The 25,171-nt window shown below is 42.3% G+C and overlaps 1 protein-coding gene across 4 annotated transcripts in view; it reads right to left on the bottom strand.

Annotated features, from left to right (window-relative positions):
• The window catches only part of PRKN (parkin RBR E3 ubiquitin protein ligase), a 1,413,568-nt gene that overhangs the window by 453,755 nt on the left and 934,642 nt on the right, over nt 1-25,171 (bottom strand). For all 4 annotated transcript variants that reach the window (XM_045294462.1, XM_045294464.1, XM_045294465.1 and 1 more), the window contains exon 7: nt 19,831-19,967. In XM_045294462.1, coding sequence (XP_045150397.1) covers nt 19,831-19,967 — 137 coding nt within the window. The remainder of the gene's footprint in view (nt 1-19,830; nt 19,968-25,171) is intronic.

Genomic DNA, 25,171 nt, shown 5'->3' with positions numbered 1-25,171 from the left:
GGTCTAGGGGAGGAGATGAGCCAGTCACGGTGCGATATAACAATGATGAGAAATACAACCTTCCTCTAGTTCCTAAAGGTTTCCTCCCCGCTCCCACTACCAAGATGCAATTTTTTATGGGGACAGGGGTTAAAAAAATGATCATTGTACTCCCGAACGTTGGTTAACAAGTCTTATCAGTTTAAAAACAAAAGCCCAAAGCATCAAGACTCCATCAGAGTATCACAACAACCATTGCTATTCTTTTACTTGTATTTAAATGTATACACATACATGAGAGAAGTCTAAAGGAGAACATTGCCAGCAAAGAGCGATGGGAGCTCGTGTGCACCCTCTGGGCTCTACACTGGCTCAGATCTCTTCCCAACCCCCGAAAACATAGACACTCCCACTCCAGAATGCCTGTTTGTGCAATATTATCTTTGACTATAACCCAAGCACACACAGGAAATCTATTTATTAGCTATTGATAGGCTATCCAGTAGACAACATTTTCAATGTTGGGCTTGTAAGTGCTCTTAAAAATCTAGCCGACGCCGTAGGCAGACAAGACATCATGAATGGAAGCCTTGGCCATGCAGAGGTAGGTCTGTATTCGGCATCGTGTCCTTTGATCAGAGAAGCCTGGTAAGTCTGCTCACCCAGAATGAGTCCAACTAAAGGAAGGTAAGTCAAGTGTGTTTCAGTAAACCTGGCACTGTTTGTTTTCCCAGTAACAGATTTCTTAATATTTTCTATTTCTTACAGTGAGAATGCCCTCCTCACAGAGTTAATTACAGCCATAATTGCACAGTGTGCTAAGGTAGAAAATGGTACACAAAGAAAATTAGATTCTCCACTTTTGGCCATGTAAGTTTAATTAAATTGAAGTTTGCAGCTTGAGGTTTTGAGCTTGAATACCAAGGATCTAGAAGGTGTTCTAAAGTTGGAGTACATGACTGGTGGCTACGGAGAGGAACAGATATTGTGTGTCAGGAGTGCTGAATTCATTTTCAGTGTTATCTTATTTGTCTCTGAATTAAGCACTCTCTTCATTTTGAGGCAAGAGCATCAGATTCGCATCTGGTGGAGCAGATGTAGGATGTGAATCCAATATTCTCACGACCATTCAGTCAATTCTGATGTATAACTGATCTCATGGGACAGGGTAGAACTTTCACTGTGGGTTTCAAAGACTGCCAATTTGTACAGGAGTAATAAGTCTGATCTTTCTCCCAAAGAGCAGTTGATGGTTTTGAACTGTTGACCTTTGGTTAGGAGCCCAATGAAAAAACACTAAGCCACCAGGGCTCCTGAATCCAGTATTGGCTTACTGAAAATCTAAACTTCTTCCATGAGCCCTGAATCATGAGTGTGCAAACCATGCCTTCCACTTGAGAGTTGTGCAACCCAGGTCTTGCAGGAATGTAAGGGGCTTCAAAAATTCCTGGAGAAAAGGAATGACGATAAAAAATCAAAAATATAAGAATTTTTTTACAGAGTAAGCTCCCCCAAGGTCATGACACTTTCATAAGCCATGATACCCACCACTGAGTGCTGCCCCTGAAGAACTAAGTGTGCTGGGAAGGCAACTGTACCTCTATCATCGTGTTTACATTAGTGAGTAGAGAAAAGCAAGGCCCTTTAACGGTAACATAAGATTAGGAAACTAATTAATGAGGAGTCAAAGTAAGATTTTAAGGTGGATGTGCAATGCTTTCCCATCAGAAATCTGGTAAAAGTGCCTTGCGGGGTGAGAGGAATGAGCAAGAACATTGTCAAAGTGGACAAGAACTCCGTGGTGGAGCTTTCCTGCTCAATGACAGGTTAGACTCACTCAGCCCTTCTGTACTTCTTCAAATTGACATAAAAGTATCCGACTACCACAGTCAGTTTGCAAGAATTAAGGGCAGCAAAGTTAAGTACTGCTATTTACACAATGCCACCACAGTGGAGATGTACAAGTGGGAACTCGGACAGACAGCAGGTTGAATAGCCTTTGGAAGGAGAGTGGAGGCATGCCCATGAGCATGCAGATTTGACAGAGAGTGTGGTGAGTTTCTTTTTCATTACCTTTTCTGCAAGTGTATCCATGAACATGGTCTTGTATATAGTGGGGAACGTGAGAAATTCATAGTCATAATCAAACCTTTTACTGGCGTGAGTTTCTGGTCCATAGTGTTTGGGGACACTAAGGTCGATTGGTGTAACATTGCTCCCAAAGACAATGTTCCACTTTGGTGTATAGCTACTGGGGGCTTAAAGGCTTATGGGCAGCCATCTACGGTGCAACTATTGGTCTGTCCCTGTTGAGCGGAAAGCAGAGTGAAGAAAGCTCAAAAACATATGGAAACGATTCTCCCCGCGAACATTCGTTTCCACAACCCGAGGAGAAGAGCTGGATGGTGCCCAGCTACCCCTTCCAACGGCTCTGAAAGGATCATATTAGAAGGTCCTGGATGGAGTGGGAGAAAAACATGGAGCAACACTCAAAACCATCAAAGAGAACAGGCTTGCTGGTCTGATTGAGGCTAATGGGACTCCCAAGACTATGACCCCTAGTGACCTGTCAGGTCTGGAATGGAACTCATCAATGGTGTAGGATGGGAAGAGAAGCCCCTGCCCAGGGACAGCATTCAGAGGGCTAGCAAAGACAGAGCCATGGGAACAGGAAGCACAGGGAGGAAGTGGGTAAAAGATGGCAACCCCAGACGTGTCAAAGTAAAAAGGTGTATCACAGTTTTGGGGGTTGTTTTTTATTTCATTTGGGGGAGTAGATAATCAGGTCAAGCTTCATCTTTTGGGTTAGCAGTCCAGTGGAGCCACCATGTGTACCACCCAAGGATCCGCCGATGGGGTATCATGCAGTGGAATTATCTTGAAAGAGAATTTACACACAGGGCTCATGTTTGATAAACTTTCTCTGAATCGGGGTGTATCAAAGAGTTGGAAAAGATTTCAGAATGTAGACAGTGGTCTACCTGAAGATCACTGAGGCAGGCAAGTAATAGGAGAGAGCAGATGCTGCCCAGGGGTGGGAGGAGAGGGGAAGGGACCCCCTAAAGCAGTAGAACATAACTTCTCAGACCAAGGTTCTCAATCTCCCTTCCAGTAGCCCTGTCTACTGCACCCCCTAGAATCATTTCTCGGTAATTCCAAGATGGATGGCTTCCACCCACGGTTCCACAGCAGAGAATATGGGACATATTAATTTTCCAAGCTTTTGAATACACTCACTAATGGAACATATAAGCTGGCCCAGAAGGCATTCACATTTCCCTGGGGAAAAATGGTAGTATCTTACATATATATATATATATATATATATATATATATATATATGTATATATATATATATATATACAATTGCTAAGTTCAAGTATCGCATATTTAATTCCATCTTGATATTATAATACTAAACCACCCCTCCTCTTGAAAAAAAATAATCATCCACATGAAGTCCTGAGGAACGACGCTCTACTGTGACTCACTTGGGGTCACCAGGAGTCAGAATCAATTTGAGGGCGACCAGTCCTTCCCTCTTGCTAAGTTAGTATGCATTTAATACAGTACATCAAATTGCTTCACTGGCCTGCATAGGAATCAAATGGCCTAAATGCGCATGGATATGTAAATCAGTCCCTGTAAGCACACAGTTAATTATTTCCGAGCTACCTGGAGGTCATTGGCTCATAGCAATCGCTATGCATGAAGTCTCATTACTACAAGGCCTCACACAGCAAGGAGGACTAGAGCGTCCTCACCGCTAAGGCTTGCTGCCTGGCTGTTGTGTTTCTGTCTAAAGTGGCCACAGGAACATGTAGTTCCACACTTAGCATCAGTAGGCTCTTAGGATAGTCCATTTGATGATGATGATGATGTAAAAGCAGCAGCAGCAGCAGAAGAAGAAGAAGAAGAAAGAGGAACATGGTCTACAATTCCACGTGGGCAAACCAAGCTCGGGTCTGTGTCCACAGCATATACTTAAAAGCCACAGCAACGTCTGCCTCAAAGAAATGCTCGTTTTCTTGGCCAGGAGGCGCTAAGTGGTCCTGATTTCTTACAGGATAAAGACATGACTCGCTGCAGAATTCCACAGCCTGGGAGACTCCACAACAGTTGCCTCTTGGAGAAATGGGGTGCGGTGGGATGGAATTGGGCAGGGGGGACGGAAATCAGCTTAAAAAGCAAATGGAAGCTATAGGCAAACGCTTGACAAAGAGCAGTGAATGTAAAACATGGGTAGTGAGTTGCTCCATTTTAAATCCCTAAGATGGGTAGACAGCTAATCCCTACCAAAGTGTGATGGAAATAACATGTCCCAGAGGCACCTGATGGTAATTACCACATGTACCTCAAGCCAAAAAACCAAACTGTGCCCTCGAGTTGATACCAACTCATCACAACCCTACAGGACACGACAGAACTTCCTCTGAGAGCTTTGGAGACTGGAACTATTCATGGGCGTAGAAATCCCCATCTTGATCCCAAGGAGTAGCTGGGAGATTTGAATTGCTGACCTTGTGGTTAACAGGCCAACTTGTAGCCACTATGCCACCAGGGGTCCTGTATCATCACATGTACGTAGCAAAGGTTTGTTTTGTGCGGGGGCTTTCTCATGGGTAAAGGATAGCACAAAACACCCCCACGCCCCCATACACTCAGTAGCAGCTGTGAAGCAGAAGGTGATCATAGACCTAACAATTGCAAAGCTTCTTAAAATGTGGGCACTGAACCCATAGAGGGGGGTGGGGGTGGCGGGGCGGGGGGAGGGTGAGTAAATGAATCTGGGGGTTGTGAAATGTTTGGTAACAGTAAAAGGTTTCTGTATGCACCACAGTGACAAACTAATGCAAAGTCAAAGGCGTCGTGACTCCAAGATGTTTCTGACAGTGTCTGCATGGGACGCCAATGTCCTGGGGGAGGAGGGATTGGAAGCGGGAAAAGCTTGAGATGTCTGGCTACATCCTCACAGCTTAAGCCTGTCCTCAGAGCTGGCACCCGGGGGCGTGTAATGGGAATTCAAACGCTCCGGGGAGTGTTATCGGGTAAAATCTTTCAGTGTCAAAGTCAAAAGCAGGTAAAAACCTACATTGCTTAGGGATATGAAAATGGATTGTGATGTTATGGGGGAGCACAGGGGGTGGGGTGGTCATCCCCGAGGTTGGAATGGTGGTGACTTCTGGTCTGCACAACAGGGGGAAGTGTGCTGGCAAGGTGGGGGAGTGGGGCCTGGGAAGGTAAGCGCATCTCCTTCTTCATCCGGGCGGTGCCTTTCCACAGCACGGCACCAGTGCGTGTCTGCATTATAACGCGTGCATGACCTGCCGTGCAACAAACTGAACTTAAGAATATATCGAACCCTTTAAAACCAAGGATCAATCAGTGTTCTTCTGAATGCAGTTATAATCCTTGCAAATGTCATAAAAGTACCCTCTACGGTGATGGTGAGGAATGCACAGATTAAAAAAACCTGCAGATTTTTAAGGAGACTGGGATAGGAATGTGGATAGCATACATTTAGTAATATATATATATGTATATGTATATATATATATATATATATAATTAAACTATAGTAAAACATGTAAATTTATATATACTTGTAAGTATATAATATATATATACTTACACACACACACACACACACACATGAACACCCACAAAGGGGCTACAAAAAGTGCATGAAAAGGCTCCATTAACTTTTCATTTTATTTTGGAGAAAGAGAGAGAGTGAGAGCCCAGGGGTGCCATGTGATACACATTGGGCTGAACCCGTCAGTCACTTCTTGGGAGACTAATATGGCTACCCCTTCCTATGAAGATCCACAGCCGGAGACACCCAAGGGTGCGGTTCTACACACTGTCCTGTAGCGTATCCAAAGGGTCACTAGCAGTTGTAATTGATGAAACAATAGTAGATTTGGCGATATATATTTATATATGTATATGTGTACATATATATTTCTTTATATATTCATATATATACACACACCCATATACATCCTAAGATAGCCAATATAAATAGTTCCTGTCGCTATTACTGTAGCAATCGTAAGCACTTGCAGGGTCCTTTCTAAATGGTTTGGGGATGTAATACAGGGATTCTTGATCAACTGTTCATCTCTGCTCGTAAAAATCAAAGGCAGAATACTGCCTTCACCTTCAGGACAGAGGTGGGCGGGAAGGAGTGGGTTCTGCTCTCTGCGGGCTGCTCAGAGCATTCCCACTGTGCTAACGGTTCCACAACTTACCCTAGTCTTTTAAACTGCTTAATAAGATGCAGGGAAAGGAGAGAGAAGTCCATTTGAAAAGGAAAGGAAAACATCATCAACAGTGTTGCCTGGTGGAACGAGTGTGGCTGGAGCCCGTTCAAACCAGGTGGCCGACTCAGCTCCTGCAACACAGCTGACACACTTGACGCTCTGTGGTCTCGCTGAAAGAGGGCTCAACGAGGCCTGCACGTCTAAGGCCACACCGATGACCACGGAGACCGAGGTTGTTGGCCTTGCTGGGATGAGTCCCTGCTGGACACCATCAGTCCTTCCCCACGGCCCTTTTCCTCATCCCTGTCCATGCCCCAGTCACCCCTTAGAAGGCAGGCAGTCCCCTGCCTGAGTGTTGTTCCCATTGTGAGCGGGGACAGCAGAGCAGGCATGGTGTTCTATGAATAACATCTGCACCATTTATTCCGTCAGTGATAGAGACTGCGGGGGGTGCTCACAAATCCCCGCACGCTTCCTCCTGGGCACACAGCCCAGTATTTCCAAGAAACCCCGCCCTCTCCCTACTGTGTAGCCAGGTGGACTATGGAACCTGGGCAGATGCAGAGTGTCCCCTTGACAGGTTCGTCTATTACAGAATCTCAGATGTGATTCTCCAGCGGTGCCATAGAGCATTCCTGTGAGGGCTCAGAGCATGCTGGGATGGCACAGCCTGCGTTCCTGATGCTGATGGGGAGGAGAGCCTCATAGTGGGCCATGGCCCAGTGGACATGCTATGAAGCATGGAAAGCCACTGCCATCTACACGCTACTTCCATTACAGAGCTAGGTTATTACACAACTGATACACCGCCTTATTTATACATTCACATCAAGAATCCAAAATTGCTATTGAAAAAACAACCTCAAGAAATAGAAGAAAAAGGACTTTGCCATTAGCCTGAGGAAGTCTGGATGTTTGATTTAGCTTCAGTTCATTTTAAAGAAGAAAGGGTGACGACTCTGGCATGCAAGTGAACCCAGCGCACGTCTTGCTTCGGGCAGTAGATGGCACGGAGAAGGCATAGGGCCATTCCCACGTCTGTATTCAAATGGAATGTGAATGTAAGTCAGAAGTATCAGGGCAACTTTGCATCTAAAGTCAGTTAAAGGCTTGTCTTAATATATCACATGAAGTGATCCCTTGCATGCACGCGTGCACACACACAGACGCGCTCGTTCAAGCGGGCACACAAAACATATTAAAGAAACACTTCCAGATACATCTGAACATCTTTAACGTAATAATAGAGTGATAATAATGACAATGGAAGCAGCAGTCAAGAGATCAAACACAAATTGCCACGGAAAGGTAAATTAGCTGCATAAGACTTCTGTAAAGTGTTGAAGAGCAAGGATGTGACATTGAAGATTTAGGAGCACCTGACCCAAGCCATGATATTTCCCATCATTTCAGATGCATCTGGAAGTTGGACATTGACTATGGAAGACTGAAGAAACTCTGATGCATTTGAACTATGGTGTTGGCAAACAATATTGAAAGTACCGCGGACTGACAAAAGAACAAACAGACCTGTCTCAGAAGACGTACGGCCAGAATCAGAAGGCTCTTTAGAGGCAAGGATGGCATGACTTCTCTCATGTATTCTGGACATGTCCAGGAGACACCAGCCCCTGGAGTGGGACATCACGCTAGGTAACAATGGCCGGTCGGTGAAAAGGGCCCTCTACAAAATGGGAGATACAGTGGCTGCAGGCAGGGGCTCAGACCTTAGAACAATTGTGAGGCTGACACAGGAAGAGGCCAAAGTTTCAGTCTGTTTTACATCTAGTCTCAATGGCACCTAACAACAACACAAGGATCACAAACAATGGTTTGATGTGCATCACAAAGCAGTGCATCACAAAGATGTGCATCACAAAGCACTTGTTACTGTAAACCACAGGAACAAACCCACTTCCATGGCCTGCAGCGGGCTCCTGGGGACCCTGTAGGACAGGGTAGAACTACCCCCTAGGGTTTCTGAGAGGGTCGTGCGTATGAGAGTAAAAAGCCTTGACTTTCAGCCATGGTGCAGTGGTGGTTTCCAACTGCTGACCTTGAGATCAGTAGCCCAATATGGGACCATGACACCACCAGGGCTGCTCATAACCATGGTAGGTAGCTCATATTTTTAACATACCTTACATATGCCACTAACACATGTGTTCTGTGTTTCTTGCAAACTTCACAGTCACTGTGCATTTGTTTCCCATGAGAGCTGTGTACACCATACACGCGTGCATGCTATTTATGTGGGTGCATTATATATGGAAGTTATGGTAATCAGGCTTTTAGGGAATTGGCTCATAACTACAGGTTGGATTTAGGTTGGGCATTTGTAACCTGGGGACTGACGATGCTGCCATCTTCAAATTACAGATACACATTTAGTGAATAAAATGTACCGATAAACCAAGTTTAAAGTCTCATGGAAGAATTGGAATCCCAAAGTAGATATTCATCGCCCCAGGGGTCCAAAGCAACTTAGCATTTAAAGTGCCTACTTCAGGAACCGGCTGTCTCTCGGTACCACAGAGGCCAGCCATCCCCCAACAGATCTCAGCACTGAAGTTGGCCGAGGAGCTTCCAGAAATAGCCTCCTGCAACGCCACTACCAGGATCCACAAAAGGCTCCTTTGCCTGATCTAATGGCAGGGTCTGGGCCTGGACTCGGAAGTCTCCCTGGAGCAAGGCAGCGCCTAGAAGACTGCCCTTTCTGCCCATGCTTGGGGCCTTATTGATTTCCCATCCTTTTTCCTTTTCACACACATGATGAGATGTTTTTTCTGATGCGGCCTCCCATCTCTTGCCTCGCCCATCAAGCAGTGGCATTCGTAGACACTGGTATAACCCCTTAATTAACCCCGCGGAGGGAGGAGGCAGCGCTGTGGAAACAACACGGCCTGACCACCTCCTTGTTTGTGCTGCTCTGCTTCGAGTCACGGTGTGCTCGGCTGTGCTTTTCTCCTCAGTCTTATTTTCTGGCTTGTGCTTTTTGTTCTACAGGGGAAAAACAGGCCACGGCAAACAAATCAAGAAGGACGGCCGGATGGATGGATAGATGTGTCATGTGCGGGAAGTGGCTGATGCTTGCAGTGAGTTACAGAAAAGGCACCGCCTCCAGTGACAGCAAGTAGCCATACACGTTCCTCTGAGAAAAGACACCTGTAGGCACATATATGCACACACACGGATTACAGACCCTGGTGGGAATTTGCAGGCCAACAAATAATGAGTCAATATCCATTGGAGGTCTACTGACGCTCTGTGATACTTCACCCAGAAGCATCGCATGTCAGTCCTTCAAAGAATCCCCACCAGCACTTCGGGAATGGGTGCTGTGTGACATCCCCATTCTACCCAAAATTAAATTGTGATAAAATGAGATTCAATAGTTTTCCCAACAAACAAAACCAGTGCATCTCAGAGCCGGGACTTGAACGAGGTGTCTCTGCCACTCTGTGTACTGAGCGATTCTGTAGTTCGGAGTTGCCATCAAATTGGCCCCAACTTGGGATGATACAACAACACAACACAACACAAGGCTCTCTGATGCTCGCATGTTTATGCAAGTTAACATGGCCTCAATCCATATTTCTGAGGGTTTCCCTCTGTCCTTTGGCTCTCTATGTTCTAAAGTATTTCTTGGTGCACTCACAAGATTAGTGGGAAGAGATTCACTAGCTTATACCCCCACAGCATATTATGACTTAGAATGGTATTATCTAAATATTTAAAAACAAAAAAAACCAAAAACCTTACCAAGACAGTGATGTCAATTGCCACATGGGCCTTTGGAAGTTGGACGATGAAACCAAAAAACCGAAGAAGAATCAGTGGGTTGGCCAAGAATACTGAGAGGATCATGGACTTCCAGGAGAACAAGCAAATCGGTCTTCAACAAAGTACAGCCAGAAGACTCCTTTGAGTCCAGGATGGTGAGACTTAGTCTCATATCATTTGGACGGTAGAGACCAGTCTCTGGAAAAGGACATCATGCTTTGTACAGTGGAAGGGCAACAACAACAAAAAAGGAAGACCCTCAACCAGACAGCTTGACACAATGGCTGCAAACATTATAACAACAGCTGTGAAGATAGTGCAGGATCAGGCAGTGTGGTGCTGCTCTACATAAGGCCCCTGGGCTTCAGAACCTACTGGATGGCATGAAACAGAAGCAAGAAAACATCCCACATATGAGATACTGGTGATTCTTGGGTACCTCTCTACCAGACGGCTCCAGTTCCTTCTACAGAGGAAGTATCTTGCATTGCAAAGCATGGTCCCACGGCATGATTGTGAGGGTGGAGTTCCTCCTTTTGGGGTCACTTAAGGATTTCCGGTGGTGCTGTCAGGCAGTGTTTGGCTGCTAACCACATGGTCGGTGGTTCAAACCCACTGCTACTCCATGGAAGAAAGATGAGGATATTTGCTCTCATAAAGATTTACAGCTTCAGAACTCCCGTGTAGGTGTGACTATGGGTCAGAGTCAACTATGAGTTAGAATGGCAGTGGGCTGGGTTTTTTTTCCCTTCTTCAACTCGTGGGAGACTACCTGTTAACTGGCTAATAGGTGTACTGCATTCTTTTTTTTGATGAAAAGAACATCATTGTACTATGGTTTGTTGCAAACTGCAATTCTGAATCACATCCCTTTCCTATCTGCTCTGTGCACGTTAAATACATGTGCACAATATTTACATGGGTTTGTCACATGTGAAAATCATGTCTTATATGAACTCATTTTATCTAGACTAATTCTGTTAAAGCAGACAACAGGATTCCTGCAAGAAAGAAAAGAAAAACAAACAAACTCATGAATTAACGACAGTCCCAATAATGCCAGGACATGCCGGGAGGAAGGCAGTTTGTTATCCAGCATCCTAGTCGTTGACAAGGATCCTCACCCTCTGTATCTAACAGGCCCTGAGATACATGCTAACGAGGGGCTGGAGCAATTACAGAAATGAGACACTCCAGAGCTAAGCAAGCAACATGGAAATCAAGTCTCCTTTCCATCTTTTTTAACGTAACAATTAGAGACTGTCCAGTTTGCTTTTAACAAATTAAAAGATAAACAGACCCAAAAAACCTCCTCTATAATAACATTTGAGTGCCTCTTTTCACATAATCTGAGAAACATTGCCCATCTGAGTGACAGTAAGAACACAGAAGTGCAACTGAAAGGACACATGATAACAACCATGTGGGAAAGTGCATTTCCTGAGGAGTGATTCCTGCAGGAGATGCAGTGTCAGGCCTCCCGGAGTCCCACGAGCCAGGCAGTGCTGAGCTGCATGCTGCAGAGCGAGGTCGGATGAGCCAGGCAGTGCTGAGCTGCATGCTGCAGAACGAGGTCCCATGAGCCAGGCAGTGCTGAGCTGCATGCTGCAGAGCGAGGTCCCGTGAACCAGGCAGTGCTGAGCTGCATGCTGCAGAGCGAGGTCCCATGAGCCAGGCCGTGCTGAGCTGCATGCTGCAGAGCGAGATCGGATGAGCCAGGCAGTGCTGAGCTGCATGCTGCAGTGTGAGGGTGATTCCACACTCAACAGAGAGTGTCTGTCCTGTCTCCAGGCTGCCGCAATGCTGGTATTTCCCAAGCTGTGATATGTGCTTGACACAATGGATGTATGTATGGATTGTGATAAGAATTATATGAGCCCTAATTAAATAATTAAAAAACAAACAAACACGATACTAAGGGCTCAAGCAGAAAGTAAATGTTTTGAGAATGATGATGGCAACAAATGGACAAATGTACTTGACACAATGGACGGATGTATGGATTGTGATTAGAGTTGTACGAGCCCCCAATAAAATGATTAAAAATAATAATAAACAAATGTGTTTTGTAGAAAAAAATATGGTGAGGCTTTGCCTTGGCTATTTGCTTTTGTTGTTTACTGCAGGAGGTGAGAGGTGCCGGCACTATAGCTCCCTAACAGTCAACTGTCATTTGAAAAATGAAAGGGAGGTACTATGGAATCATACTGTTTCCATAGCCAGTAATGAGGTGGCTACAATCGCAGAGAACATTTGAAAGTCTTCCAAAGAAAAAGTAGTAAGTAACATATTTGAAGTGCATTCATTCCCTGCCTCACTGCCATTAAGACCAGGCGGTTGAAATCGAGAACAACAGAGTTCTAGAGATGTCATTGACATAACCGAAAACCCACTACTGTCAAATGGATTCCAACCCATAGCAACCCGCTGGGGCAGAGGACAACTAGTGCATTGGGTCTCCAAGGCAGTACCTATTTATGGAAGTAGCCTGCTTCATCAGTCACCTGTGGGACTGTTGAGGGGATGGAGCCTACTGACCTTTTAGATAGTGGCCCAAAGCTTAGTGGGATGTACACCAAGGGCTCCTCTACTGGCACCCAAACCAAAAGTCAAATTTACTGCCCGCAAGTCGATTCCTACCCTTAGCGATCTGCTGGGGCAGAACAGAACTTTCCCCTGAGGTTCCCAAGGCAGTCATCTCCATGAAAGCACAACGCCACCCATCACCTATCTCCCTTGGAGCAGTTGGTGGGTTTGCACTGACTGCTGACCTTGTAGTGAGCACCCAGATGCTTAAACCACTGACCTACCACAGCCCCTGCCACTGACACAGGTGAGTAAAAAAATAAAAGAGAAAGGCAAAGGAGTTTAAAGATTCCCAAAATATGTTAGACACATATAATACATTTTAATGAGATGGCTTCTGACCATGGGAATTTGGTGTTTCTCACAGAGCTCGCCAGTTCTTCTCGCCTCATAAAGAATTGGCAAAAATAAATCCAATTTGCAAACATTTTTACAAAATACATGTTCTGACTCTCGTCGACTTTGCTAACCCTTTTCATAACCGTAAAGGATGTCGATAATGTACTAGGTAGCAGAAAATAAAAGTTACAAAATAACTTAATCTGAGCTTTAAGGTAAAAAATGATGTTATTTAAATAACATCATTGGAAAAATGAAAGGTAACAGGATTTCAAATACAGGGAAGGATGCTCCGCTTTTTTCAAAATAACAACAAAGAAAAAGTAGCTTTGTTTGAGTACAGGACAGGAAACCATCCACGGGCTTCTCAGCTTGCGGCTGCACAGGCTGGCTGCTGGTGAGACTGGGCAGTGGCAGTGGACTGTGGAAGCCACTAGGAAAATTAAATGTGCATTATCTCCTTGTTAGAGTCGCCTACTTTGAGGAGTCTAGCCCAAAGATCAGCTGATAAATACATGAAAGGCAATGTGTACACAAGTTTATTAGTCGTGGACATGTTAATAAACAAAAACAAACTAACGGTCCTAAATTGGATGAAGTTTTACAGAGCAGAGCAGGTTTCCACTCAGTAATTCAGATGTATTCTTTCACGTCACTGATTGCAATGGTCACAATGTGACATCATTTAATGTAACAATCACAGTGTCACAATAACGACCCAACCACAACCGCAATGTAACATTGCTGGTAAAATAGAAGGGCAACCAAAGAGATTCCCTGACATTGAATGACAAGGATTGACACAATGCCTGGAACCATAGACTCACACGTGACAACAATGGTGAGGATGGCAAAGGAGCAGGCCCTGCTGGGTTCTGTTGTACAGAGATTCACTGTGAGTAGGAACTTGCTTGATGGCACCTAACAACAACAACAACAACATCACTTCTCCCGAGTCATCCCTGGTTATCCTGTTTCCATTTCTCTTTCTTTCCTAACCTTTTTGACCTTTGTCTTTTAAAAAAAATCAATTTATTGGGGGCTCATACAACTCTCATCACAATCCATCCATCCATCCATCCATTGTGTCAAGCACTTTTGTACATTTGTTACCCTCATCATTCTCAAAACATTTGCTTTCTACTTGAGGCCTTGGGATCAGCTCCTTATTTTCCCCCCTCCCTCCGTGCTCCCCCTCCCCCATGAACCCTTGAGAATTTATAAATTATTATTATTTTGTGATATGTTACACTGTCCGACATCTCCCCCCACCCTCTTCTCTGCTGTCCATCCCCCAGGGAGGAGACTATATGTAGATTCTTGTAATTGGTTCCATATTTCCACCCCCACATTCCCTCCACCCTCCAGGCATCGCCACTCTCTCCACTGATCCTGATGGGATCATCTGTTCTGGATTCCCTGTGTTTCCGGTTCCTATCTGTACCAGTGTACATCCTCTGGTCTAGCCAGATTTGTAAGGTGGAATTGGGATCATGGTAGTAGGGGGGGAGGGGGAGGGAGAGAGGAAGCATTCAAGAACTAGAGGAAAATTGCATTTACATAACACTGTCTTTATGTAAACACTGCTCCTTTGATTTCAAATGGCGTACTATTCTAATAAATGTGTGTCTCCTTGGTGCTATTGTTCCTCTTGTTAACCTGTTTATTATTTCGTGGGAAATGGGTCACAGGGGTCAGTCCAGGTCCAGGCTGAGGAGCAATGCAGGGAGGTCATCACGGGGCTTCCATAGGCTCTACCCAACCAGTAAGTCTGGCCTTTTGGGTGATTTTTAGTTTTGTTAAACATTTTCCTCCTTCTCTGTCTAGGACCGTCTGATGTGGTCCCTTTCACAGCAGTTGGTGGTGGCCGCCAGGCCCCACCTAGTTCTTCTGGTCCCAGCGTCATGGAGGCTAAGGGTCAAGAGCTCCCCTTAGTCCATTGGACTGATTGTTTCCAGGCATCTTTAATTTTCTTAACCCTTCTTTGTTCTCAGTGAGGAAAGACCAACCGTTGTATCTTAGATGGTCACAAGCTCGCAAACCAACACAGGATGAAAAACAACACTTTTGTGTACTGTGCTATGCAAATTGACCTTCCTGTCCCCAAGACTATGGGTCCCCGACCACCAAGTCCAGGGAGTCATCTTGTCAAGGGGTTTAGTCATGTCCAGTAATTTTTCCTAACTGTGCACCTTGTACACTCTAAAAGGAAATACAGCTAAAAACACACACTATGTTCATCAACACAAGAAAAGTAAAGTCTCACTATTGATTCCATGATGCTATGCATATCATCTTTTATATTTAATGGAAAAAAATTATATACATTATTATAGAGTGATTTCCAATATTATATATGGGAAGTAGAGTAAGAAAATAATAATGTGGACAACATTCTACATTTACTTACGCATGGGGGTGATGCAAATCAATATGTCTTCTTTTTTATTGTTTTGAGAGCTTTTTATTTTAAGCTTGTCCTTGGGAAGAGAAAAGTATTGAAGAAAATGGGGGTAAAATCAATACTTCTCTGTGACACATTTTACAGCTTTGTGTCTGGAATCATGTGAACATTTTGTATAATTAGAAAAATAAAGCAAACTTTAAAAGTACGTTAAAGTTACATTTTGCATGCCTTTAGGAACATAACGATACAATGACTAGGCTGCTAACTGCCACTGAGTTGACTCCTGCCACGGTGACTGGCCCCTTAATACCACAAAATGGGACATTACCAGATGTGGTGCCTTCTCTAAGGCTGTCGGTATATTTGGGTTCATTCTTGAGGCATGAGCAGCACTCTATCTCACGAAGGGTTTCTGACATTTTGTTGGTTCACTCCTTTACCAATCATGATGTCGGTTGACTACACACAACTTTATATCCCTAGAAGGATACACCCCAAGACTCAATGGCAGAAGATCCGGACAGCGCCTCCAGTGATCATCCACTGTTGATTTGCCTTGTTCTTGTGATAATAACACAATGGTTGATGTATTGTAAACAAGGGACATGTGTAAATCTACTGATAGAATCCAGGGGAAAAAAGACGAATTTTGGCAAGGGAGAAACAACAACATATGTAACATTAATAATTTGAAGAAGAAATTCCACAGTCTTGCATTTGAGACTTTTAAACTGGACCTATCATTGTAACTGGTCTAAACTTAAAATCACTGCCATTGCGTTAATTCCAACTCACAGAAACCCTACAGGACAGGGTAGAACTGAGATTGTAACTCTTGGGAGTGGAAAATTCCATGCTTCTCCCTAAAAGTGGTTTTGATAGAAGCCCAACACAAAACCACAACACGACTGCTGTGTTACAATTAAGTCATTACAATCATTCTTATTTAACAACAACAAACATGCTTTCCAGTGCTTTCACAGAGGACTAGAAGTGGGGACACTCTAAATGTCAGAAGCATGCCCATCACCCGAGCTATGCTCTGTAAGTACCATTGGTGATGACTTAACACCAAGGGTGTTTAAAGAAATGATTGAATCAGGATCACTGGGCAAGGAATTACAAAAAAAGATTCTATTATCCCAGAAAGACTAGGAAATTTGTACAAATGGATTCACTATAATGTTTCTCTTGACACATGTATGTTTGCAAATTTTACTAAAATGGGAGAAATCAACTGAATACTAAAAAATGTACCTTAGTATAAAGAGATGACTTTGAAAATAAATATTTACAAATGATTCCATCATATTGTTGTTTTGTGAAAGCAAAACAAAGAGGTCTACCAATACAATATCATTATAGTAAAAACATAAATATTAATCTGTGTAAACATCTTCCAAACTGAATATTGAAACTTTTTTTTTTCATCTCGTTTGTCAAAAACATAAAATCCAGGATCTTTGGATGAGTTTTCTGTAATAGCATTTTGATACGCATATTACATGAACTGTATTAAAGAAATCTTTACAGTATTGCTAGACGTTATTGCAAAATGAATATAATTTAGAAAGTCAGAAGTGCAATTACCATCATAGATTTAGATATATCTTCCAGCTAAGGCACATTTTTCAGCTGTGATGCACATTAAAACTAAGTATTGAAATAAATTGAACTTAAGAGCAGATCATTGAATCAAGGTAACACATACATGCCAAACCACAATTTTCTAAACCAAGGAACGTATTCAGCGACACTGCAGTCATTACAATTTGTCTGCCCTTAATATCTACCTCAAACCACATATTCACATTAACTAGAAATGGATCGAAGACCTAAATATATGAGCTAAACTATAAAACTACTAAGAGAAAGTATACAGTTTTAAGATCATGTAATGACCAGAGATTTATAGATATGATACCAAAAGCATGAATAAGACAAAACAATAAATACATTTGGATTCATAAAAATGAAAAACTTCATCCCCTCACAGAAGAATCACAGGAAGTGAGGAGCCAACCAGGGTGCAGTATAGCACTGACCAAACATACCAAATTCCTCTAGTTCTTTAATGCTTCCTCCCCCCAACTATCATGACCCCAGTTCTACCTTCAAAATCTGCCTAGACCAGAGCATGTACACTAGTACAGGTAAGAGCTCTGGACACATGGAATCAAGGACAGATTACCCCCACCAGGAGTAATAATGGGAGTAGCAATAGCACTAAGGTAGGGGGAAGTAGGGAGAAAAAGAGGGAATGGATCACAATGATGCATGTAAAACCCCACCCCCACTCCAGGGTGACAAACAACAGAACCATGGGGTAAAGGGAGATAGCGGATGGTGTAAGATATGAAAATAATAATAACTTATAATTTATCAAGGTTTCATGAGGGTGGGAGGGCAGTGGAGGGAGGGAAAAATGACAAGCTGATAACAAGGGTTCAAGTAGAAAGAAAACATTTTCAAAAGTATGATGGCAACATATGTACAAATGTGTTCATACAACTGATGTGTGAATTATTATAAGAGTTGTAAGAGTCCCCAATAAAATGATTTATTAAAATTAAAAAAAAGTAGTGGGAAAAATGAAAAACTTTTAGGCATCAAAATAGTTTTTCAAAAACTTGCAGAGACAGCACATAAATAGGAGAAAACACTTGGTAAACCACCTCTGCAATGAAAGTTGAGTATCTACAATTTGTAAAATCCCTTCACATTCCAACAATTAAAAGACTGGCAACTCAATTGAAGATGGCCAAAAGTCTTGAATAGGCCTTTCTCCGAAAGAAGACACATTACAAGCCATAATATACATGATATCTATGCACATCAAAACGGCCATGAGATAGTATCTCACACCCACTAAGACAGTTATAATAACAATTTTTAAAAACCACCTTGAGAAAAGAAATGCTGATACAGTTGGAGACAAATATGAATACTTGCACAATACTAGTCAATGCATAAGCTGTTGCTATGATTATTGAAAGCAAGATGTTGTAAACATCTTGGATGTGAGTAAACATGATGGTCATATAACCCATTGATACTACTCATAGACATACATCCAAATGAAATGAAAACATATGTCCACCCAGAAACTTGTATACAAATATTCACAGCAATCAAAATATGGAAACCATCTAAATACATACCAATGGATGTATTCATAAACAAACTGTGGTATGTTATGCAATGAAATATTATTCAGTCATGAAAAAGAATGAAGTACTGACACATGCTACAAGTTGGATGAATCTGAAAAGCATTATGCTAAGTAAATGCCCTAGCACAAAAAGCCACATACTGAATGATTCTTTTTCTTAATGAAATATCCCGAAGGGACAAAAATCAAATTAGTGGTTCCCAGTAGGGAACATTATTCATGGTTATAGATCTTCTTATGGAGTGATTAAATTTTCAATAAACTATGCCTGCTCCACATCAATTACCTAGTTATCCGACATTTCACATTTACAACAATAGTAAAACAATCTACTATTCTGCATAGTAATGCTGTACATCTGGCAGTAATGAATGATGAGGTACCAGGCCACGTTAACACTGGCAATGATCATTAAGGTTAGGTGTCAAGTTGGCTGAGACATTATTCTCAGTAGCTTGGCAGTTATGCAATGATGTGATTTGGCAGCTATGCAATGATACACTCATTCTCCACTTTGTGATCTGATATGGTCATCTTCCATTTTTGCATAATAACCAGGTCTTTGGAATAGGACCCTATTAGTAAGTGAAGAGTGGATGGAGAGAGAGGTGGTGATTACAGAGCACTGTGAAAGCATCAAGTGTCATTGAATGGAACACTTTCAAATGGTTCAACACAGAGGATGTGAGTCCTATCTTATGGATCTGTATCTAGCTATCGAAGCAATATTATCAGTATAGTTCAAGTAAAGGGCATTTGTAATGTTAACTTTAAAACAAAATTTTAAATATTCAAAATTCTGAGTTTCTTCATTCTTAAATATATATATTCTTTCATGTATATTGGGTATGAGTTCAATTTGTTCTTTTCTCTTTAGTGATAAGAATGTAAAATATTAACATTTGGAAAGCACTGCCCTAAAACTCAGGTAAGAAATCTCTCCAACTATAGGATAAACCTGACCCACAAACATACCTCATGAACCTCGGTTAACAGTATTTCAAAATTTATTTTCAATGTCTTTATACAACTTATGCAATTTCCATTTAAGTACTTGTTTCGTCATTTTATCTTTTGACGTCTAATTATCAATGTTTGCCGCCCGCCCCCCCCCCCATCCCAGTATTTCTCAAATAGATATTTGAAGTTTCAACCCCTTTGCTGGAGATTAGGAATAACTAAGATAGTTTTATAGCAGTTGTTCTTCTCCATCTGTTCTTAGTTACAAATAGAAATGACAAACACAACGAAACAAACCACAAACACACCCGGAAATAAAATAGCAATCATTGACTTACCCACACACGGCAGGGAGTAGCCGAGCTCAGGGTCATGGACAAACTGCCGGTCATTGAGTTTGGTCACGCAGTACAAGTGGAAACAGTCTAAGCAAATCACGTGGCGATGGTTGCATTGGAAAACCAGGACAGGGCTCCTGCACAGAGAAAGACAGACGCCGGGACTTCAGAAGGAGAAGGGACAGCATGTGCTTCAGAACCTCTGTGGCCATCCTGCAGGGCGTCTCCGGGAATCTTCCCTGTGAAGGCCTGGCTGCTTGGCTCTGAGCCCACGTGTGAGCAAATAGCTCCTCATCTTACAAACTAGGAGCACGGTGTGGACTCTATAGACACTGCTTTTCCAACTGTTGCATTTTCAGGCTTGCATGGTTACCAATCGGTCATATTAAATTGTGGGAAATACTCCTGGAAGCCTTTCTAACTCATAACATCTAATTAAATGACACAGTACTCTGTCCACTTGGCGATATTTCCATTGATCTGCTATTATACTCTATTATGAATGCAACCCTCATACAGGGCCATCATCTGAACAATGTAGACCAGCGGTTCTCAACCTGTGGGTCACGATCCCTTTGGGGGTCGAACGACCCTTTCACAGGGGTCGCTGGATTCATCACAGTAGCAAAATGACAGTGATGCAGTAGCAATGAAAATAATTTGATGGCTGGGGGGTCACCACAACATGAGGAACTGTATGAAAGGGTCGTGGCAGTAGGAGGTTGAGAACTACTGATATATATTGTGTTCTTCTTTTCTTTATTGTAAAGTAGGTGGGGTTTATATTTCAGATTTTCAGCTTGGTATTTGACAGTTAAAGCCGCTCATCAGTAGTTGATGCCTCACGGGGCACCCTGCTTTCTCTTCTCTCTTGTGGATTATCTTTCATTTCACCCAAGTGAGTGCCCATCAATAGTCTGGGCCATTGCTTTTTCTTACCTCCCTTGTCTCCCATACCGCACCTCCCCCCACACATGGAGGCTATTTCATTTAGTATGACATCTTTAGCTTGCTGTGTGTCCTATAACAGTAATCTTGTGTCACAGTTTGTGTGTTTTGCGATCGGCTAATGTTACTCAGCATAATGCTCTCCAGGACCACTCATATGAAGCGGCGGCATACCACGAGGGAAATAAGGCGTCTTCAGAAAAATAAACCAGTTGTAATCGAAAGGGCGTAAGTTGCCCAAAGATGAAGCTCAGAAGGGTTAAGGTGGAAGGAGGAGGGGAAATAGGAAGCGCAGGGAGGAAGTGGGATGAGTGATGTCACGTCATTGGCTTTGCAAATAATGGCAGGGAAGAAAATGGTCCGAATTGTTGAATGAAAAACGGATCTTCTGTAAACCTTTATTCAATTCGCAGTAAAAAGAGATATATGTGTATTATATGTATGTATACATATATAGTTAAGGTGGTGTTTTATATATAACAAATATATAACATATATAACACACATATACATTTATGCACCTATGTAATATATAACCTTTGTAATGCCAGGGTCTGTGGAAAATAAGTATACAGGTACGGAAGATGTTTTATATACATATATAATATAAATAGATGTTATATAATTAAATATATATTCTATAAATATATATTATCTAATTAAATATATATTAGATAGCCATAAAATACTGTCTTAACTTTATACTCATTTCCCACAGTGCCAGGCATTACAAAGGTCTTACCTAAATGTTTCTGTAATTAAATTGTAATAAAATATAGAACTTGATAATTCCTAAAGAAAAAAGGAAACTTAGTTATTCTACCAAATAGTCAGAATTACAGAAATTTCATCACCATTTTCTTAAATAGAATTTAAAATAAGATTCTTAATCAAGTGATTCTTTTAAGTTAAGTTTTTGTCTATTGTGCCACAGCCTTGTCACCAATGAACTCTAAAAGTTTTTAAATTACAGTAAGGGGGTTACTGATAAAGCACTGCATACAAATTCTTTGAATTTTGGATGTCACTTTGTGGACAAAATTCTGCTGAAGAGCTATGCATTTCTGGTGGCAAATGAACACCATAAGCCTATGTCAAAAGAGAGACAAATTGAAAATGTTAATTTGAGATTGACCTCAAAGCACTTTTAATAGAAAGTCATTAGAGTCTATATAGATAATATGTCTGTGATCTAAGTAATGACCAAAAACATAAAATAAACATGCCCATTCTTGTGCAGTTGTTACCACATGTCAAAGTTCTTCAAAGGCTCTTTCCCCAGAGAAACTGATATTAAATATTGATGCTAGAAGATACTTTGTTAACACTGAATACATTCAAACTTACCTTGGTTTCAAGTAAAAACTAAAATGAAAACATGGGGACACCTTAGGATTTTCAAGCCTTAGAATCTATAGGCTCATGATCAAATTAATCTGATTAAGAGAGTCCTCAAATGTATTTGAGGGTGCCGCATGTCCCATTACTATATCAACTAAAGTCTGTCCTGGGCCTTTCTTTCCATCTGAAAATCTTTGCTCAAGTGAACATTAATTATGTTTTCAACTTTCCACCCCTTCCTTGGCTAAGGACTGCATTTGTCTCCCCAAAATATATATTAAAATCCCATACCCTGCAGTTGTGCCTGCGGCCATAATTGGAAATAGTTTTCTATTGCTAATTTAATTAGGGCAAACCAAAATCATCACAAATGGACCGACAGGAAACATCCAGACACCCAGAGGAAAGATCGAAATCGTCAAGGCTTTTGACTTGCTTAGACCCACAACAAAGGCTTATGGAAGCAGCAATGATCGAATGACGCATAGCAGTGGGTGAATCTGCTGCACAAGACTTCTTTATGGGAGAGAAAGCCTTCTCTTTCCTCCCTGGAGTGGCTAGTGGTTTCAAACTATTAATCATTGGGTTAGAAGCACAGTGTGTAACCCACAAGGCCACCAGGCCTCCTTTTCACAAGGCCTCTGTAATGTGTTGAAAAGCAAGGGTGATAATTTGAGGACTAAGGTATGAATGGCGCAAGTCATGATATTTTAAATTTCCTCGTATTTGTGTGAAACTTAGACCTTGAATCAGGAAGAATGAAGAAGAATGGATGCGTTTATTTACGGTGCTGGTGGAGAAAATGGAAAGTTCCATGGACTGCCAAAACAACCAACACACCTGCCTTGGAAGAAGTGTAGCCATGATGCTCCTTAGAGGCAAGGCTGGAGCCACTTGATCTCATGGACTTCGGGCATCCTGTCAGGAGAGGCCAGTCCCTGGGAGAGGACATGGTGCTTGGTAAAGTAGAGGGCCAGTGAAAAAGAGGAAGGGGCTCAATAAGAATGATTGCCTTAATGGCAACAACGAGCTGGAACATGAGAAACATTGTAAGGATGGTGCAGAACCTGGCGGTGTTGCCTTCTGTTGTGCACAGGGTTGCTGTGACTTGGAACTGACGTGATAGCACCTAAACACAACAACAACAACAATTCAGGGTGGATCTCAAACCCAATCACTTCTGAGTTATATAAGGTATGCAGAGACACAAGCAGGCGAGACAAACCTCCATGTGAATAATGTGGATAAGCCAAGGGGCTAAGAGACATGGGGTTTGCCAGTCCAGAAGGAATCAACATGGCCAAGACCTTGAATTGCACTATTAGCCTACAGACCTGTCAGAAAATAAATATCTCATTTTAAAGGCACCCATTTGTGAGACTTGCATGAAAGTGGTACTGGATAACTTAGGCACCCTTCAGATAACTCTGGCTTTGAAGTTGATACGCTAAAAATCTTGCAGATTTCTAAAAATGCATAGTGCTTAAGTAAACACATAGTCCATATAGCTAAAAGCAGTCCTCAGGTGATGAATGAGGTGATTCCCAACTCTATGGATGGTCGTAACAATACGAACATTGGTTACTGAGCCGGACTTCAGTGGTAGAACAAACAGGCTGTTGCTGGCACTGCTGTTCTGGTTAGGTGCCACTGCGTCAGTTCCCACTCCTTGCCACTATATACAGGGTAGACGGGAACACTAGCCGGTCCTAAGCATCCTCAGAATTCTCACTATGTGTGCACACATGTTGGAGTTACTGCATTTGTGTGTCTATCTCATTAGAGGTCATCCGATTTCACTACGCATAGGATTGCTATGAAACTGACATGGCAGCTAACAACAACAATTTCATTAAGCCCCATATGTACATGTCTTTAGCTAGACCTACCAGGTCTCCCACACCCACCTCCCCACCAATTTGGATCGCTTGTTGTTCCCTTGTCCCTGGGTTTGTTAACACCTCTTCCCTTCCCCCCACCGCCCCCTCTCCCACTTCCCCCCGAACTGTCAGTCCCGCTGTTTTCTCCTCCAGATTGTTCATCCAGCCTGTCCTATCCAGACAGGCCTGCGGAGACAACAACATGCACAAAAACAAGACAGAGCAAAACCAAGCAACAAAGTACAACAAAACAGCAACAACATCAAGCCACTGACAAAGAACAAATTAAAATATACCAAGAAAGAAAAGCTTGTGTTTTCCAGTCTAGCCTGTTGGAAATGCCATTTTAACAATCCGGACACGAGTGAAGAAGGAACTCGATCATGACACAGTGATGGTCAGAGGAATTGAACCGGAAAGATGGGTACGAGGGGTATTTCTGACAAGGACAGACGGGGCCTTATCCTCACGGGGGTCTTTTGTTCCTCTTTACAGCCCTCTATGCCCTTTGCTCAAGTTCAATGTAAATGTTAATTGATCAATATAAAGAATGATTTTAACCCAATAGCCCAGGTGAAAGAACAGTTAGCCAAAGGTTAAATAAAGTTCTCAGTCAATTAGAAAAAGAATTAGAACCACCGTCCTTGCCATTACTGGACAATTATTTATCATTGTTTTCTACTTTTATCAGAGGAGCAACCGAAACACCCTTTGTTGGAAGAATAGTAAGCATGATTGAAGGCGTTTCAGTAAATAAAATATGGCAAGCTATTTCTATACATGGCACAAATACACTATTGTTCCACAGCTATGCCAAACCTTTAAACTCTTGTAAGATTAAATTCTATGTAGAATTCAATACACAGCATTAATGCTTTCACATATATTGGGTAAAATGTACAGTTTAATTTGCTCTCTACGGACTTTGCTATCTATCAGATCTTCCTTCCTTTGCTCTCAATTATACATACTCTGCTGAAGTCTGGGGTTTTCTCTCAGTTTGTCTAATTATATCTTACATGCACATCTTCATTTTTATTCCCATTAAGGCAAATGTTGTAGTACCAACTTCTCAATTAAATATGACGTGTATATTAAATGCAATGTGCTAGAAACTTACAGATAAATAAAGAGAAGAAAGCAAGTCTAGAATCTCATGAAAATAAAAAGTG

This window comes from Echinops telfairi, unplaced genomic scaffold (assembly GCF_000313985.2).
Source record: "Echinops telfairi isolate 266 unplaced genomic scaffold, ASM31398v2 ScPeMD7_3533;HRSCAF=4204_0, whole genome shotgun sequence".
Lineage (NCBI taxonomy): Eukaryota > Metazoa > Chordata > Mammalia > Afrosoricida > Tenrecidae > Echinops > Echinops telfairi.
Note: the sequence above shows the minus strand (reverse complement) of the source record. Positions and strands in the feature narration are given on the sequence as shown.